This window comes from Neovison vison, chromosome 3 (genome assembly GCF_020171115.1).
Source record: "Neovison vison isolate M4711 chromosome 3, ASM_NN_V1, whole genome shotgun sequence".
Lineage (NCBI taxonomy): Eukaryota > Metazoa > Chordata > Mammalia > Carnivora > Mustelidae > Neogale > Neogale vison.
The window spans coordinates 8,661,750-8,680,371 of NC_058093.1; the positions used below are offsets into that span (position 1 = coordinate 8,661,750).

The 18,622-nt window shown below is 44.4% G+C and overlaps 1 protein-coding gene across 1 annotated transcript in view; it reads right to left on the reverse strand.

Moving 5' to 3' along the window:
* The window catches only part of HECW2 (HECT, C2 and WW domain containing E3 ubiquitin protein ligase 2), a 227,005-nt gene that overhangs the window by 111,955 nt on the left and 96,428 nt on the right, over nucleotides 1-18,622 (reverse strand). The window contains 7 exon segments of the mRNA XM_044241206.1: nucleotides 2,032-2,127; nucleotides 3,091-3,319; nucleotides 3,321-4,474; nucleotides 4,911-5,011; nucleotides 8,834-8,976; nucleotides 11,407-11,576; nucleotides 15,714-15,789. Coding sequence (XP_044097141.1) covers nucleotides 2,032-2,127; nucleotides 3,091-3,319; nucleotides 3,321-4,474; nucleotides 4,911-5,011; nucleotides 8,834-8,976; nucleotides 11,407-11,576; nucleotides 15,714-15,789 — 1,969 coding nt within the window.

Below are 18,622 nucleotides of genomic sequence, written 5' to 3' on the forward strand. Positions count from 1 at the left end.
TTTAAACAAACGCACTGAAAGATCACAAATAACAGCCATAGATTCAGCAGAAAAGTACTTGCCTTTATCAAATGCAAACTGGAAACCAAAATCGTTCAATAAAATTCAGAGCAACTAGATGTGGCCAGAAGATGCCATTTACCCATGTAATGGGTACATGTGATGTGATGCAACGCCTCAGAAACTCGAATTACTACTAATCCACAGACACATACAAACAAAGGTCTTCCCGAATCCTCTCTTCATGTTTCCAATTCATTTTTTTCCTATTATATCCAACTACCTCCCAGGGGTATTTTTCTTTTCCATCTCTAATCTTTTCTCCCAGGGTAAACAATAAGGAAATTTTTTTATTCCTCCACCTGCTTCAGATGACACACTGGTTAATTAATATCTTGGGCTATTTTTAAAAGTTGCTTAAAATATGTATCTCCTATAAATAACCACCCTCAATTATCAAAGTACATAAGCAAAGGAAGGAGCTCTTCACAACAGAATTTCCAAAGAATCAAGCCAATATTTTGGCCAATTGTACACAGTACTATTCAGCTTTTTTGTTAACACTCACCAAATCTAAGTACTCAGCATTTCAGCCCTACGAATGTATATTCCTGCACCTCTGCCTTTATGTCCCACCATTTTTGTTTAGATTTTTTTTTTTTAATTTGAGAGAGAGAGCCTGTCAGAGGGAAGGGCAGAGGGAGAAGCAGACTCCCACTGAGCAGGGAGCCCGATGGGAAGCTTACATGAGCACAGGGTGGGGGTGGGGAACAACAGAGGGAGAGGGAGAAACAGACGCCCCCCCCCCCCCCGAAGTAGGAAGGTGGTCTTGGGCTGGATCCAGGACCCTGGGATCATGACCTGAGCTGAAAGCAGACGCTTAACGTACTGAGCCACCCAGGTGTTCTTCTGTCCCACCATTTTTAACAAATTGTTGGTTTTTTTTTTTTAAAGATTATTTATTTATTTATTTGACAGAGAAAGATCACAAGTAGGCAGAGAGGCAGGCAGAAAGAGAGGAGGAAGCAGGTTCCCCGCTGAGCAGAGAGCCCGATATGGGGCTCGATCCCAGGACCCTGGGATCATAACCTGAGCCAAAGGCAGGGGCCTAAAACCACTGAGCCACCCAGGCACCCCTGTACCACCATTTTTTAAAATACAGGGGCATCAGCTTCTTGCTAGGATCACCTATAGGATGGGAGAGCTGAGAGACTGAATAAGAAGGAAAAGCAATAATGCAGAAAGATATATTTTCCAATGTGTTCCCCTACAAGCAGAATTTACTGAGCTTTGTTACTACTCATCAAAATACTTGCTCTTAAAGAGAAATACTGCTTTAAGGGATCCTAGACAGTTAAACAGAGCTTGGATGATGTCCAGATTATAACCGGCCATGCGTATCACTCAGACCCGCGGATACAGGTTGTACAACTGTTTTCCCAGAATCCCTCATCCTCAACCATCCCCCTTTGAGTGTCACATGTTTCTTAAAAGAAAGAAATGACATATCTTTCAAAAGCCCAGAAAACTGTCATGGTCCACATAAATGGTAGACCAATGCCTGAAATTACTCACACTTCTCTGCATATCCCCAAGGAAAAAACCAGAACATTGCACTTAATGACCTAAAATGCTGTAAGTGAACAGAAAGAAGTAAATCCCATAGAGTGAGGCTCTTCTTAGAGATCGTACCAGTTTGTCTCCTGACTGAACATTCATGCTGCTGTCAGGCATAATTTTTAAAATTTTCTATTATGAACTCAACTGCCCCAAATATGTGGTTCTGTTTCCCCAATTACAGCACCGACTCTATTACAGTGTGTGCTGCCCCCCAACCCCCAACCCCGCTGCCGCCCCCAACAGGACAGGGCCAGAGTCCTCAGCTCCCAACTTCTCCACCTGCTGCCGCTCTGTCAAGGGGCAGCGCTGAGGGCCCGTCCTCTCGGGCAACGGGCATCCGCCCTCCGGTCCTGTGGAAAGGACCCGAGGTGCGCCCTCGGGGCGTGCACCTGCGCGCTAACAGGGGCTTACTTGGCGGGAGAGCCTCGTCCACCCTCTGGTAGCGGCTGACGTCCTGGCGCACGGATGGCAGCGATCTCAATGGCTGGTGGCCGTTGGCTTGAGAACCTAGGATTAAAGAGAAAAAGGGGCTTGGGTCGCGTTTTCCCCTTCAGTGTCAAAACAGTCTCTGTGAAACACCAAACCCAACCCAGCCAACCACCAGAGCTAACATACATCCGGGACCAAGTCTGTCTGTCTGTCTGCGCCTCTCTCTCTGTCTCTCTCTCTCTCTCTCGACCCAGAAACAGAAGAAAAGAGCCGGAGGTGAGCGCTCAGCAGAAGAGGGTCCTGCGGAGGAATGTCCCTCTGCACCCACCGCCTCCCGCTTCCCCTCCTGGCTGGTCCTGGTCACGCCCCAGGCCTTCAGGGGCCCATCGTGGCCACAAGACGATGAAGGAAACAGAAAGAAGAAGAAAAGGAGAACAGGAGGAGGAGAGAAGAAAGGGACACTTTAGGTAAAAATAGTAATAATAATAATAAGCTGCAGAATAAGGAAACTCATTCCCGTTTCTGCGTCTGGGCTCTTCGGGCGCAGGAATTATCCTGGGACTTTCTGGGGCCTCGAAGGAAACGTTGCCCGGCCGCGTTCACTGAGACAAAATACAAACTGTGGGTGTGACTTCGCTTCCCCGACGCTCAGACAGCGCGATCCTCCGCGTCAGGAGGCAGCGCCCAACTTGGTGGCACTTGCCGCGCCGCAGAGTCGGAAACGCTGTGGCGCACGCAGGGCGCGGACTCGGCCCTCCTGGGCGGTGACCCGCGCGCGTCCGAAGCCGCTACCCGCCCCCGACGGCGCCGGCCCGTCTGCGTTTCTGCTCAAAAACCCGGGCGCGGCGGAGACCCGCGTGGAGCCGCGGACACACGGACAGGCCTCTCCCTCCCACCGTGGAAGATCCATTCGGAAGACAAAGCGACCCGCGGAGCCCACGCGCCGAATTCGGACGCGAGACCCGCAGCACGAGTCACACGAGGGACAACCGGGGCCTCCCCTCGCGGGGGCGGCCTGAGCCCGAGCCCCGCCGCTCCTACCTCCGGCCGCGCCCTCCTCCTGGGCCGCCGCCCCCTCGCACGCCCCGCGGGCCTCCCCGGCGTCGCCGTCTTCTTGGGGCCGGTTCTCGGGGGCGGCCGCTCCCTCCAGGCTCCCCCGCCGCCGCCACACCTCCCCGGCCTCCTCCTGCCGCGCCGCAGGGCCCGAGGCCCCCGAATCCGCCGAGGCCTCCGCCGGCGCCTCCTCGTCCGCCCCGGGCGCCGCCACCCCCCGGCGAAGGGCTGGGCGCGCGCAGGGACGCGGGGGACCCTCCGGCGGCGCCGCCCGCGGACTCGGCGGCGCCGGCTCCGTCGTCCTCGTCCTGGGAGGAGAAGGCGGGCGTCCCGGGGAAGCGCGCGCTCTCCAGCGAGGAGCAGCGCGTGTCCACCGACGACAGCTGCGTCGCGACGCTCTCGTTGCAGGAGCTGTCGGCGCCCTCCAGGTCGCTCTCGCCCTCCGGCCTGGTGCTGGCCTCGCTCACGCTCTCCGTCCGGGCCGGGTCGCTGGGCTCCGTCTCCGACGACACCTGCGACGGCTCCGAGCCCTGGTCCAGGGACTCGGCCTCGCTGGCGGCGCGGCGGCTTCCCCCCGACGCGTCCGAGGCCGCCGCGTCCGCCCCGCTCGCCGCCTGGTCCGCCTCCTGCGAGTCGCACAGCTCGCCGCCGCCCTGCTCGCCGCCCGCTCGGGCCTCGGCGCCGTTCTCGCTCTCCTCGGGGGCCGCGCCCGCGGGCAGCGAGGCCTCCGCCGGCTCGGGAGGGTGTTCCGGCTTCTCCTCCAAGGACGCGGAGTCGTTCGTGGACGCTTCCTCCGCCTCCGCCTCCGCCTCCGCCTCCGCCGGGGTGTCCTCCGGCTTCGTCTGCGACGTCAGGCTCGCGTCGTCCGTTCTCGACGTGGCGCCGAACATGATCAAGCCTCCTTCCTCCTCCAGGGAAGACGGGTAGCCCAGGTCTTGCTGGAACTCGTGGTCCTCCTCGTCCGAGTCGATGTGCAGCATGGCGTTGAGTCTCGTGTCGGTGGGGAAGCTACTCCGCAGCTTGGGCGACGCGCCCATGGACCTCTCCGAGCAGGAGGCTGGGCCCGGCCTGGAATGGCTGCTGTGTTCAATGGCATCCAAGTAATCATTGAGTGAATCCTGGCGTCCTCGGGGGGGTGAGGTCCGCGAGGACGTGGAGGTTAACTCCTCTGTGTCCATTTCCAGAGTCGAGCTAGTCCTGAAAGAATGCTTGGGCGTCCCGTCAGCAGCGCTGTCCTCAGAAACCGGCCCGTTGGAACACACGGCGCCGTCGTGATGGCCCCCCGACATGTCCTCCTCATCAGAAGGGCTTCCGAGGTCTCCATTCACAGTGTTGACCCCAAGGATTGTGCCAACAGCTTCTGGAGAAGCATCTGAAGGAGAAAACAGCATGTATTCAAACAAAGCAGGCATGACAAAAAAACTTCTAATATTCAATCCCTTTGCCCCCCCTCAGTTCAACAAACTCGGCCATCCCGGCAAGCCTTCTTCACGGTTTCGCTGCCTGGCAAAGATGAGCAACTCACTACTGAATGAGTATCTTTTGGTCAGTGTGACCGATGAAGAGTCTGCGTTCACTACTCCTAGAAATTCTAGAATTCAGTTTCCCAACGGAGGCGTAAACCTAAGAGAGATTTTTTGAGAAACAAGCTTGCCCATCTGCTTGGGAAACTTCAGGAGGTAATCACGGATTAGCTATTTTAGTTTCGGAACAGGACACAAATTCAAATTCTGTTCCAATGTCAACGGACAATGGACTGAGACTGAACGAGTTTTTCCCACAGCGACATAGTCATACAGCTCTCTCACCTTCCTGCGCAGAAGACGTGACCTCCACCTTGAACTGGAGGTACCCGCTCACGTGGTCGGCTGGGAGCCTGCGGCCGAGGTTGTAGCTGAGCATCTGATCACTGTAAGAGGAGAAATGGTTCCTTCCTTACTGCACCGCTGTTGGCCTTCCCCTCCTCCAGCAGGCCACCCGCAAATCTCACGCACTTCTCTTAACACTTTCCGACTCACCAGAAAATACAACGCTCCAAAGCCTGTTCTAATCCAACGTAATACGATTCATTCCCACAAAGGAATACTTATAAACCCCAGGATGCAACAAAATCTTGTTAGAAGCTGAAAACGCAACACAGTATTACATGATTTTCTTAAACAGGGACTGATTCGCTCTCTCACTGCTAAGAGCAACCAGGAAAAGATCATCAAGGGGCTGGGAAGGGTTTTGGCATTTTTTGACTGAGGTACAGAAGTGTAGAGGGCCTGGCTTCTCAGCATTTAGCAGAATAGGAAACTGGTCCTACAAGGACATGACAGGTAAGGACTATCACACAAGGACATGGGGACACTTTGCTAGTGTACTTGAGGCATAGGAGTTGGAAGTTGGGAGACGGCAGGATAGGAAGTGTCTGTCCCTGACTACCATGGCCCCCCATTCCGGCCTTAATCTGTTTATTTAATCAAAGTCAAATGCAATTACATCATGACCTTGTATGAAGCAACCTTCATTCTCAATCTGATTTTTTCTTCATACAAGTAATAACCAGAGTATGAAATCACACACAGTGCTCTCACACTGCCCTCTACTGGCCACTTCAGAAGGAAACTTACGCCTTTGCCTACTATTTGCATGACTGTGCCACTTAGAGCCACTAGTCTGCCGTGCATTATTAGCACATGTCACTGTTTTGTTTGTCCGTCTCTACCTTCTCAGGATAATTCCACACAGACATCACCCCTTTAAAAGAACATGTGTGACTGCAAAATCCCGGTTCAGCTCTTGCGGCTCCTTCTGACTTCTCAGCAAGAATGTCTTAAAACTGTAAGATTATTTTCTTCTTTCTTTTTCTTTTCTTCCCTAGAAACATTGTGACACTTTTTGTCTCGATGTTTTTAAAATGCTTTTGTTTCCCAGCATGAGTGCTTTCCATGGGCCACGCACACTCTGCTAAGGGCTTTGCCTGCAGAGGCAAAGCCACCCTGGGAGGCATGCGGCAGCTGTTTCCTAGAGGAGGACACCGAGGCGTGGGGAGGGTGGGTGGCTGGTCTGAGGCCTGACACAAGCACTGCGGGACAGAACCGGGATTAGAACACAGATTCATCTGACCACGAATCCCCTGCTCTGCAGTCCCATACCACCGTCCGGCTTTGTCTTCTCAGCGGCTCTAGGCCGCTTTCAGCAGCACGCATTTTAATGACGTGATTTACTCATGGCTCATCTAAATGTAACTGCTATTCTGATCCTGCCTTTCCTACCTCAGCTGGTATTTTTCAAAAATCTTTTCTGCAAAGGAGTATACAGGCATTTCTTACCATTAGTAGAGTTATACTACTTTTACATTAAAGTGTTCAAGTAACATTGTATAATGGCTATACTCTGCATCAGACCAGGACTGCCTTTTTCTTTCTCTTACCACGGTCTTCCCAGAATTTAGACAGCACCTAACCCACAGAAGGGCCTGATCTCTGCCCGCTAAGGCATGAACCTAGCCGCAAATTACATGGGCCTGTCCTCAACATTGTGGTTCCTCACCCATCCCTTTGGACATTAAAAATAAACTGATCCTCATCTTCTCCTCAGCCAGTAACAGCAGCGTGTTGGTGTTGATAACGGACGATTTATAAAAGTGAGGGATTTGAGCTAGGAAACAAATGTTTCATAGGAACTGTAAGAAAAGAGCTGCGTCCATCTGTCTTGCTCACCGTCGTATCCCCAATACCGAACGCCATGTTTAACATTTAGTAGACATGGTGTATGTATACACACATATTTGTTTAACAAATTAATTAACAAATGACACTCTTTGCTTGGAAAGAAGAATTCTAACAGGTGTTAGTGCTGTTTATTAGCCAAACTGGCCAGATACTCAATTCAACTATTCATCATACAAATACAGGAAATCCTCCTATTCAGACTAAGGGTTGAGCTAAGAGTTTCACCCCTCGTTGAGGGCCTATTAGAGGAGTCACCTGTCCTCTTTCCTTCTTTATTTATCTTTTTATGTTTTTTGTTTTTTAAAATATTTCTCTTTTGTTTATTTTTGGGTTTTTTTTCTTTTTTTTTCCTTTTTCATCTTTGTTCTTAGCCAGTCTCATCTGACTCATCCTGCTTCTTGCGGTGATGTATGATTGCGAACATTATATATTATTATGATACACAGTTATGAAGAATAAGTGCCAAATTCTCTCACCGCCTGAGGCATCTCTCTCTAGTGTAACCAGAGGATGGACAAAGCAGAGGAAAGTCATGTGTATTTTGGACAAACGTGGGCCACTTGCTGCAAAATGTCACATTCAAACAAATACTCTCAAAATAGGTAATTAGCAAGAAGTTCTAGCTCATCCTACAAAACCACACTCTGTAAAACCTCAACTACTTCTGAGGGTCGCAATCTGCCAAACATGTAAGGAATGGAAGCCCAGCACTTCTCAAGATGAATCAGTTACTTGGTGGAAAGCAAAAATCAGATCAGGAATATATATTTAGGTGTCAGTAGCAGATATACTAATATGTAGTATCCTCCTTATCTAATAGAGCAAATCCCCAAGTATCTGTATCAGGCGATGTTTCTAACATACCTATGCAGAAACACATGGCTGCCCGTCCGTGAAGTGCCACAGGAAGCCAGGATTCTAGAGCAGGCTGATCTGCCCTCAAATCCCAGCTCCACCTCCTGCCAGCTAACCTCAGACTCCTCATCTCGGAAATGGGTATAATCATACTACTGACCTCCCAGAGCTGTTGAGGTTACATGGGCTACTGAGAGTAATGAACATTACTCCTGACACAGAATAAGCTCTAGGCATCTTTTTTGTTTCCCTACAGTGCTACCACTGCTATTACTACTTGTGCTGTCACTGAGACTACGACCACCAGTACCATTTGTTTATGTTTATGTTTTCTTACAGTGAAGAAGGCACAAAACAAGATGGCGGCACCATCACCACCACCACTATCACTGCTACCGACCTATTACTATTACTACTGCCATATGTTCATAATGTTCTCCTACAATGAAAAAGATACCAAAACAGTACGCTCAGTGCTACCTCAGAGCAGTGGCGTTACTGAGTTTTCTGGAAATGACCACATAAAAATACATACACCATTGACCATAAGGGATGTTGTGATTTCTTAACTAGTTTATTCACAACTTACAAAAAGCTCACAGAAAGAAAACAGACATCAAGTCACATTTTTAAATTCTCTGAGTGAGTAAACTTTAGTTGTTTGAATGAATGTATAGGTCTAGGAATTCTACAATGATGCCTCGTACCAGTTAAGGTCTTGTTTTAAATGGCCCTAAAACCAAGTGGTTTTTGTTTCTCAGGAACAGTGAGTTGTCTGGATGGGATTAATTAGCATAACGGAGCTGTGAACCTGACACTAGAACTTTGCTCTAGGAGAGACTTTCACTGAAAGATTTCAATATACTCAAAAATAGTTGAGTATTATGACTTCTGATGCTGAAGTGCTAATGATAGGCCCATCTCAGAAAAGACAGATACCAAATAATAATAATAATAATGATGATGATAATGTATATAATGAAAACAAAGTGCTTGGGTCCTAAACAGCTTAATGAGTATAAAAACACTCCATTTTTTAAAAGAATTATCTTACCACTTCTTCTCAGTAAGAAAAGTCCTAGGACTACAAAATTTCATTTCAGTTGCTTCTGTGCAAACTAATCTCAACAAGATCCCTACAAAGGGGGGCTGATTACCCAATGGCTTGCCGCTCCAGCAGTCTCTGGACTGGAATGGTTAGTTTCCCCAGGAAACGCTTGATGATGGGACGGCTCTTGGCAAATTTGTCCTTAATTTCAATTTCTAAGACATCAGTAAGAAGTGCAAAAAAGGAATATTTCTGAAAACAAAAACAGGTAACAAGTTGATTCAGAAGAAAGATAAATATGAAATTATATCATTTCATTATTATAGAAAATGTTATCTCTTAAATCCTATTGACTTAAGAGTCCACCTTGCTAGAAATATCTGCAGCCAACGTCCATCCTCTATTCACTTAGAATCATTAGCATTCACAGTGATAACAAGGCTTCAGTTAAGGATCTGCAGGACAAAAGAAGCCCCTTCAATCATGCAGTTCTTCCGGGTTCAACAGTTTTAGGAGACGCTATCAAATATTAAATTGTGCACAATGCAGTTTTAGTACTTACTACATTTAATGTACCTCAATTCTTTGAAATTTAACATCCTGTTACAGGATGCTTTCGAATTATTGCTGTGTTTGATTACCAGCAATTTTAATTCCTCATCCCATGCGAGTCAGAAGTTGTACAGCATAGATTAAAATAATCTTTCACTTAATGGCTAAAGTAGGAACATCTACAGAATACTGTGGTTTCTCTGATAAATATGAGAATGAAACAATGTCTAAATGGGAAGTACTTAATTTATAAGGCACACGGGACAGAAAAATAAAAACATAAAGTTAACATAAACTTTGTTGTTTTGCTTAGGAATACCACTGGAGAAAATCAGATTGGCTATTAATAAGAATATAAAATAAATATAAAAAGCTTTATTCATTTACAAAGACTTTCACCTATATTCCCTTCATGTTATCTTTACGAGTAACATTTTCAAGAACGAGAATCTCAGGATAAGTTAGTGATGGGGCCAGAATCTAACCTGAACAATATTGCCCCTTCCCTAACATTATCCACTCAACCACTGTGATGTGAATGGCGCTGGCCAGTTTTATACTTAGGCACCACTAAGTTTATTTCGTCATGACAACTAAAGTTCTGTCAAGGGCCATGGAGTCTAGAAATCTGCGGAAAAGAAAAAACATTTGCTGAGAATAAGAGTGCTGAGTTTAAGCACTACTTCTGTCTCTGAGAAGCTATTACATGAACACTTCAATCTTCAGTTTCTTAATTATCGAAATGGAGAGATGAGGATCTCATCCCTTATGCCGCCTTCTTAGGCATACACTGATAACATGGTTAAGAACTTTGTAAATATAAAATGTTAGCAGAAGAAACTTATTGCTAGGATCATTAACATATCCACTATGTTCCTTCTAGAGCTCACAGCGAGATGCATGTTACGTCTTCTAGGCTTCTAAATGTGTTAAATTAAGTGCTGTGCCTTCAAGAGTCATTCACTATTGGAGGTCATAAGTAGTTTTTTAAACCAGGTGTAAGAATATATGCAATATGTCATCCACTTAAATAACCACAATAACTTCTCAGAAGAAACATCTTGCTCTGCTGACAAGTCACAAATAGCCATACCTATTTTTTCCAATCGGTTGTAGGTCCCCTGAATTATCTCCCGCCCCAGTGAAATATTTCCACGAACCTGTTAGGTCATATTGTTGTCATTAAACATTTAGGGAGTGATCTGATTCATTCATTGTATAACTCCTACACCCAGTGAAGGTTTACCCAGAAACATTCTAACACTAGTAGGTTAAACATGTCTTGGATCTCTGAGAAATGGCGGGAGAGCTCGTGCTTTCTTCACTAGATGAGAAACAATGTCTGTTCATTCCTTGACTTTCCTGAGTTCGAATGAGAAAACCCCTCGTTTGATTTAAATGATGCGTTGCACGAAGATGACAGGTAACATAATGTAGCTGTGAGGAACTCGACAGTGTCTGTCATCAACGCATCAACGGTCTGCCTTCACTCAGGATGATGAGTCCTTCTATGCCTTATTAATTAACCAAATTCTAGACATCCGAAAAACCTTTGCCAAAGCCTACAGGGAGAGAAATCCCCTTAATTTGTACTGAATATACACTAGAACAAAACATAAAAGATTGGGAGGGTTTTTAAAGTTTTTAATTTTAATTCCAGTTAGTTAACATATAGTGTTATATCAGTTTCAGGTACAAAAACAGAAAAATTTTAAATAAAAACAGGATTGGTGTTACTGACTTTTCCTTCTGCCTTAGACTCTCACACGGCACCGCAAGGCACAGTTACTGACCCTGCCCTTACTTAAAATTTTAATATTTGTTATTATGAATTTTTTTGCATTGATTTTGATTTTTGTTAAAAAAAATTCATTAAAATATTAATTTTGATGATTGAGCCTTTTGGCCCCCCCTTAAGTCATGTTCCTGAGGTAAGGACTTCACTTGTTTTGCCCTACACCTGGCCTTGGCCACAAGAGACTATCTCTTTCCCTTCGGAGCCTCTTTGCAACAGAACCAGGAGACCCCTCAGTCGTCCTGCTGTGCTCATAAACAGCTCAATGACACGCAGAACAAAGAAGGACTTGGCCAACTTCCGGTCAAGGAGAAGAGCCTTGAGGATCATCTTACCTCTCGATGCCAAATCGGATTAGTGGTGTTACTGATGATAGTGGACCTTCTCTCCTGTCCGTGGTGGGCACAGGTGGGGAAACTGCTCTTCTTCCCTGGCTGAATGGACATCTTAAGATAAGGGTCGGGATTGAAGAACATCCCTTTCTTTAGCCCAACTGCTCTAAGATCTAAAAAGGAAGAGAGGAGGGAGGGCGAGAAAGGGGGGGGTGGTAAACAACAGCAAAACAGAACAAAGTTACTTACACCATGAGCGCTTAGATAAGTGAGGACAAGTGGATTATGACGAATTCCAGCAGAGGGGGGTCTCCTGACAGGCAACAAAAGTGAAGCCAAACATTTATCATCACCTTACCCACCTGAACGGACTTTTCCTAGATGCCATTTTGATTCTAACATGCATCATCACGTGGTCTGGCAACCAGCATTTCAAACGGTGTCTTGAGAGAAATCCTTGGGCAACAGTTTATTTTTTCAAAAAGAATGCTTGTATGTTCTTTCATGAGAGAAAAGTTAAATCATCTATTTACATACATGAAATTATAGACCTATGTTTAATTTGGGGTAAAACTCGAGAGTACACGTTCAGTTGTCCCACATTTAAAATGTCATATATACTCCACAAAGGTAATAAATATTGGGGGGAAAAGGAGGCCAGAAATATTTCTTAAAAATGTGAATGCCACGTGCCGTATTAAGTAATTATGGGGTTACTGTTTAGGACCCTACATACCTGATGGATGTCCCAGACTCATCTTCGATTCACCAGCTCTCATTGCGCACTAGCTGAGCGGCCAAAATGTCTGGCTAAAGTCTGGTACATGGAGAGACTGATTCTTTTAAAAGGAGTCAGGCCAAGGGATGCAAACATGTCAGGCAATAAACCAGACCCACTGGGTCCTCAAGACCTTTCTGAGAATATCCGTTTGGGTAAGGCTGGCCCAAGAGCTAAGTGATCTTTAAAGTTCCTGCAGTCACAGACGGTTTCTAAGTAGCCTGATGCGATTGTGATCAGTCCAGGCATCCCTCTGACCTCTGGTCCTGAGAGAAATTCTGCAGATGTTGCTGAAGCTTCAAAGACCTTTAGATTACCCAGACTGGTCATTTGTGGTGACCCCAAATCATACGAGGTCCCCTGAGTCACCCTACTCAAGCTCATTCTTTTTTTTTTTTAATGTTTTCTCTACGATGGGCCCAACATGGGGCCTGAACACATGACCCTGAGATCAAGACCTGAGCTGAGATCAGGAGTCAGAGGCCCCACCAACGGAGCCATTGAGATGCCCCACAAGCCCATTCTTGAAACACAGTCTTTCTTAGTAGGACAAAACTGGCCCAGGGTTGCCCACAGAACTGCAGTCTCCAGGGAGTACTGCCTGGAGGAGGCTCACCCATGGCCGACGAGAACCTGTGGCCTAGCATGTTGTCCAACGACAGCCAACTGGCAGCCGAGGAGGCCATTTTAATAGTCGGCAAAGGTGGAAAAATTCAACCAAGAATCCCTCCTGTTAAGGACACTGCATGAAAACTGTAAGGTATTTGATCTGAAAACCAGTGGCAGATGGGAAGGATGAGTAAGGAGTGAGACGCATTCAGGAAAACCCCTGTAACTCATTAGCCCTCCAGCCCCAGCCCTGGCACGGCACAAGCTGTGGAATCATTACTAATACAGCCTCTGCCTCTGACGATCCACTTAATAATGCTACATGCTTGCACTTGGCTTTAGTTAGCATAAAATAGCTGTAAGAGAAAAACACAGTTTGCATATTTATTTTCTTACCTTTCTTGATTATGCTCGCCTCAGACTCAAAGACAGAAGAATAATATTCTTTAGCTATTAAATCGACTCCTAAAGAAGGGATTTCTTTGCAGTCAGTGAGGAGTAACATGTACAGAAATGGCTGCTACAAAGCCTGACAGGGCTGAATTATTCATGCAAAGCATTCCTTTGATCAAAAAAGCATTCCTTTGGGAGATTAAGCCACCGGGATGAAAGCTGTCACTGGTAAATAGCCCTCACGCCAAATATGGCCACAAGGAACACTGTACAAAGAAATCTTCCTTAATAAATACAAGAAATTATCGATTATTTGTAGTCTGAGTACTCCGCTCCCTTATCTGTCTCAGCTCTGTTCGTGCTTCTCCCTTTTCCTTTCACATATTTTATTGCTCAAAAATGTCCACATAACCTCATAGACCAAAAAAGAACTCAAAGTTACAAAGGTATATAACATGTTAACTATCCTAGTTTAAAGTCTTATTTGAAGAAGAAGATGAAGATATTCTCTAAGCGCAGTTTTTGTTGTAGATGTAGAATTTAATTATCTGTGTGCCCACTTGCCTAATCAAGAGGAGAACACCTGCAGGTAGCCATTCTACAGAGCTTAATCAATATTAATAAATAGTACCATTCACTGTCAACATGCTACAAGGGGGTTAATTTTTCAGAATTACCATTACAGAATTGATTTCATCTATAATTTTTGGCCATTTCTGTACCATCTGCAAATACCTGACAATACATTAGGAAATACAACAGTTACAAAGTAGCCAGCCACCATGTGCATTGAGGTGGAAAGGTGGAGGAAATTATAGTTAAAGCAGCAGCATTTAGGGGTGCCCCAAAGCTTATTTCTTACATTTTAGGAAAATATCCTGGGATTTTCAGCTTCTAGATGGTCATGCTTGTATGGGGAGTTAATTAGCATCCGCTCGAGTCAAAATCAGTATGTGTATATCACATTTAGGATGATACGGATCACTGGAAAGTGGAGGGCAGTGCTTCTAAACTAAGAAAACCATGGGATGGTCAAACTTGAAATTTTCTGAGCCATGGAGGTTGGTTCCTTGTTCCTTACCTATAAATGAAGGACTTCTGTACCTGTGGCCGCTCAGGACTGTGAAGGTCTAAAGCATAGTCAAATAAGAGTTTTCAGGAGACACGCAGATAACGGGGGGCGAGGGAGGCGTACCACCAGCCTTGGTACTTCTAAGCGCCCTTCCAAAAAACTAGATAGATTTTAAACCCTGAGGGGTCCAACTGAAACATATGTATTGGCCAAATCTGAACCGTAAGTCACCAGTTTACAACGTCTGACATTCACCAGAGAATCAGAGCAAAAAAGGCTTTCATAGTAAGCAACCTCCCATAGGGGAGAAGGAAGAGTCCAGAACAGAGATGGACACTCCGAAGGCCAAGGCCAGCAATGAACTAATGTGCACACTTTCATCATATGTGGTAATTATGCATCATGGAAATGTCTGTTTTCAAGATCAGCTTTCTCTCACTCTTGAGAATTGTCAATTTTCATTCACAACACTTTTTGCAGCCAAGAAAAGTGAATCTAATTTAAATTTCAGAAGCACTGCTCCCATGGAACAGTGAAAACAAAACATCTTACAGTGATAGACATCTGTTAGTCTGCATTTTGTGTGTACTGTAGCACCATTGTCTATTTTAAAAGTCCATTTCAAATACTGATTTTCTTAGCACATTCTTGACTTTTAAAAGCCAATCATTTTTTTAAATCAGTAGCTTTCAAATTTTTTTCACCGTAACCTATATACGAAACCTATTTTACTCTGAGATCCAGGATATATATGCATAGATGTCTGTCCTTTTTGTGTGTGCAAGTTTTCAGTTTGTATATACTGATGTTCTATGAAAAAATATTTCCCTTTAGTGTAAAACTCTGATTTCTTTTCCTGCATTCTTTTTTTTTAAACTGCTGGGTTCAAATAAGTTAAACTTACAAAACACAAATGAGTTCCAACTTACAATGTGAAAAGCAGTGTTTTTGTTTTTGTTTTTCATAAACATACAAGCAATTACAGTATTTCACTAACCTGAAAATAAACCAAAAAATTGTCTTATCAGCTTTCCAACTTTTATGTGTATTTCTCCACAGAAATAGGAGCATCCCTTGGCTTATTTTTCTTAGTCTCCAACTTTTTCCTTTCTCTAGATCAGCTAACCACACCTTGTTTTCAATAATCAAAGTTCTACTGTGGGGTAGGCACATATTACACTACAGTGTTCTTTTAAAGTAATGATACACACTTATATAGTCTTTTTATCTCTATAAAACCTGGTGGAAGAAATCATCTCTGAGCTTATATTAATAATCTAATGGTAAGAAATATATTTGAATTTCCAGAATATTACCAAAAATATAAATAATACAAATAATATAATATAAATAACTAGTTCATATATCATATATGAGAATCTATAGACCAAAATGGCCACGCACGCCTTTGAAATTATACACTTCCAAATTGGACATCATGTTTAAAGACATCCTTACCTGACAAGGTAAAGCTAACTAGCTTCCGAGAATGCTGATTTCCAGAAGCACCTCCTTCCATGCCTTCTGCACCCATCTGCAGAGGAAAAGCACGTATTAGAAGTTTCACAGTGTAGTGTGGTACTCAACTTTCTTAAGAAGCCACATGCATTTGAAAATATGATTTTTTGTGTTAAAGATGCATTGTAGCATGTGCCTTTTTATATGCTATAAATCTTGGAATTGAGACACAAATGCATATTCTCAGAGATGAGAACATCAAACCTCAATTTAGTCTTTACAACAAATGAAAGCAACACAAACTTTTTGAAATTCCGTGGGATATGCATCAACCTACTTCATGTCCTTTTATTTCATTGATAAGAATATAGTTGAGATATAGTAAGTACACTTACATTGCTATTAGCATATTAAAATAATCCTTCAAATTAAAAACTAAACACTAAATTCCTTTAGATTAGGAAAACTTAGAATAAACTACACAGGTGACTTATAGCAAGGTCATCCACAAACATGCAGAACTATCCTCTCTTGCCAAATATTTCTGGGGGACCACGTGAGTGTCCCATTGCCCTTGTGCTTCAGGTACAGGGCACGTGGTATGATAACGTAGCAATGACAAGAGTTGGCTGTGCTGTTTAACTGGCTATTGCATTGTAAAAAGTTTTCCTAAAGGCTTTCAAGTAAATTACATCTCACTTGAAATTAGTCATTTATGGAACACAAAGCAGATGCAGGCTTCCTCTCAATTTATGTACAATCAGTGCTCAATTTATAGTTAGTATACTAGGAAAACAGAGTTTACTGTTTCTCTAAAAAAGATGCCCACCATACTTTAAGAGACAGAAGTGAAGGCAGAATATATCCTGAATAGTTAGGAAATAGAAACTACATTTTTCTCCCAAATTTCAGATTAAACCATTGAATCTAACCTTTGCAGCACTCCCTTACTCCTTTAAAAATCACATACCAACAATTGCAAACTGGTGAGCCAGTGGAAAACAGCAAGTGGGGTTCTCAAAAAATTAAAAACAGAATTATCATATGATCCAGTAATTACAGTACTGAGTATTTAACCAGAGAAATTGAAAACACTAATTTGAAAAGATATATGCCCCCCGATGTTTACTGCAGCATTATTTATAATAGCCATGATATGGAAGCAGCCCACATCCACAGATAGATGAATGGATAAAGAAGATGCGGTACATATGCACCGTGGAACATTATTCAGCCATAAAAAGAATGAAATCTTGCCATGTGCGACAACAGGCAGGGAGCTGGAGAGTAGAATGCTAAATGAAATAAGCTACTCAGAGAAAAACAAATACTGCATGATTTTACTCATCTATGGAATTTAAGAAACAAAACAAATGAACAAACAACAACAACAACAAAAAGATAAACAAAAAACCCAGACTCTTAAATACAGAGAACAAATTGGTAGTAACCAGGGGAGGGGGGGTGTGGGAGGAACGGGGGATGGAGATTCAAGGCACACCTGTCACCATGAGCACTGAGTAATGCGCAGAATTGTTGATCATTATATTGTACACCCGAAACTAATATTAACCCTGTGTGTTAATTATACTTAATTTTTAAAAATCGTATACTGCGAAGAGATAAAAACTACTAATCTAAGCAAAGTTGAGCAACTAAAAAAAAAAATTCCATTCAAATTGTGAAATACAAATTTCTACTTCCGGTCCCTTCTTCAGCACTATTTGGTATGGCACCTGCCTGATTCCTAATGTTTCAAATGTCATCAGCAATATGCGCGGGTGCCACCCCGGCTTCCTCACTTCATCTCATCCAGAAAAGCAACTACTTGATAATTCCGGGTTGGCTCTCCACCAGCACATGCAGTTTATTATATTGTGGCGTTCCCCTCTGACTCATTATCCCCAGCTTCCAGGAACAGAGACAGCAGCAAACTGGCCAATAACGGTCTCCCCCAGGTTTCACCCCACCCCCCCCGGGCTACAGAGCGACGAACAGTGTGAGGGAGCACAGGACACTACTGCGACAGACACTCGGCAAGCTGCTTCTCCAAGTCCTGGGTCCAGTCAGACCCCTGGTGAACCGTAGCCTCCCCTCCAATGGACGACACTGCCCGGTAAGATCTGTGCCCTCCAAAACACGGTGTCTCTTCCTGCTAAGCCATACTGATGCTAAGTGAGTTAAATGAGATGGAAAATGTTCATGGTTTGTCTTCACTTAAGCCTATTCAGAATGTTAGAAGCGATTACAGAAACACAAGAAAACGCCTTTGAATGCTCATTTGAAAAATAGGCCACTGTCTGACAAAAGGCTAATGTGAAACAATTCTCCCAGAATTTACAGATTGTGTCCTTTACTACAACTGTGGCAAATGCTCATCTCAAATAATACTCAACAAATTCAATGTTATCATTCATGACAATAAAGCCAGGAAGGGCCAAACACTGTCGCTAGATATAGGGACATCAGGGATAAAAGCACTCGAGGTTTAGAGAGCAGTTTTTAAATAAACTCACCCCATAGATTCCTTCCAGGAAAACCCAGAAGCAACACCGACAATCAAGTGTTGGAACAATACGTGGTAGTGAGGGATGCCAGCCTTTATCTGTCCCTGAAGCCAGAGGATTTCCTGTTCTAAGAGCCCGAGACACGTATCACTGTGTATTCTGATGAATGACAATGACGTCAAAGTGCAAATGACAGAAGAGACACAACTCTTTTCAATCCCTGATTCACTGCAGGAGGATATACGAGAGAGGGGGCCGTGAGATGAGGATGAGCTCGTTTCCTCCCCTACAGAGCTGCTCAGTTACTTCTCCCACGACTGTTCTTTGCACATGGCCACGGAATAATTACACCGAAGGGCTTCGTCGATGTCAGTGCTGTCAACCAGTCACACTAACTAGACG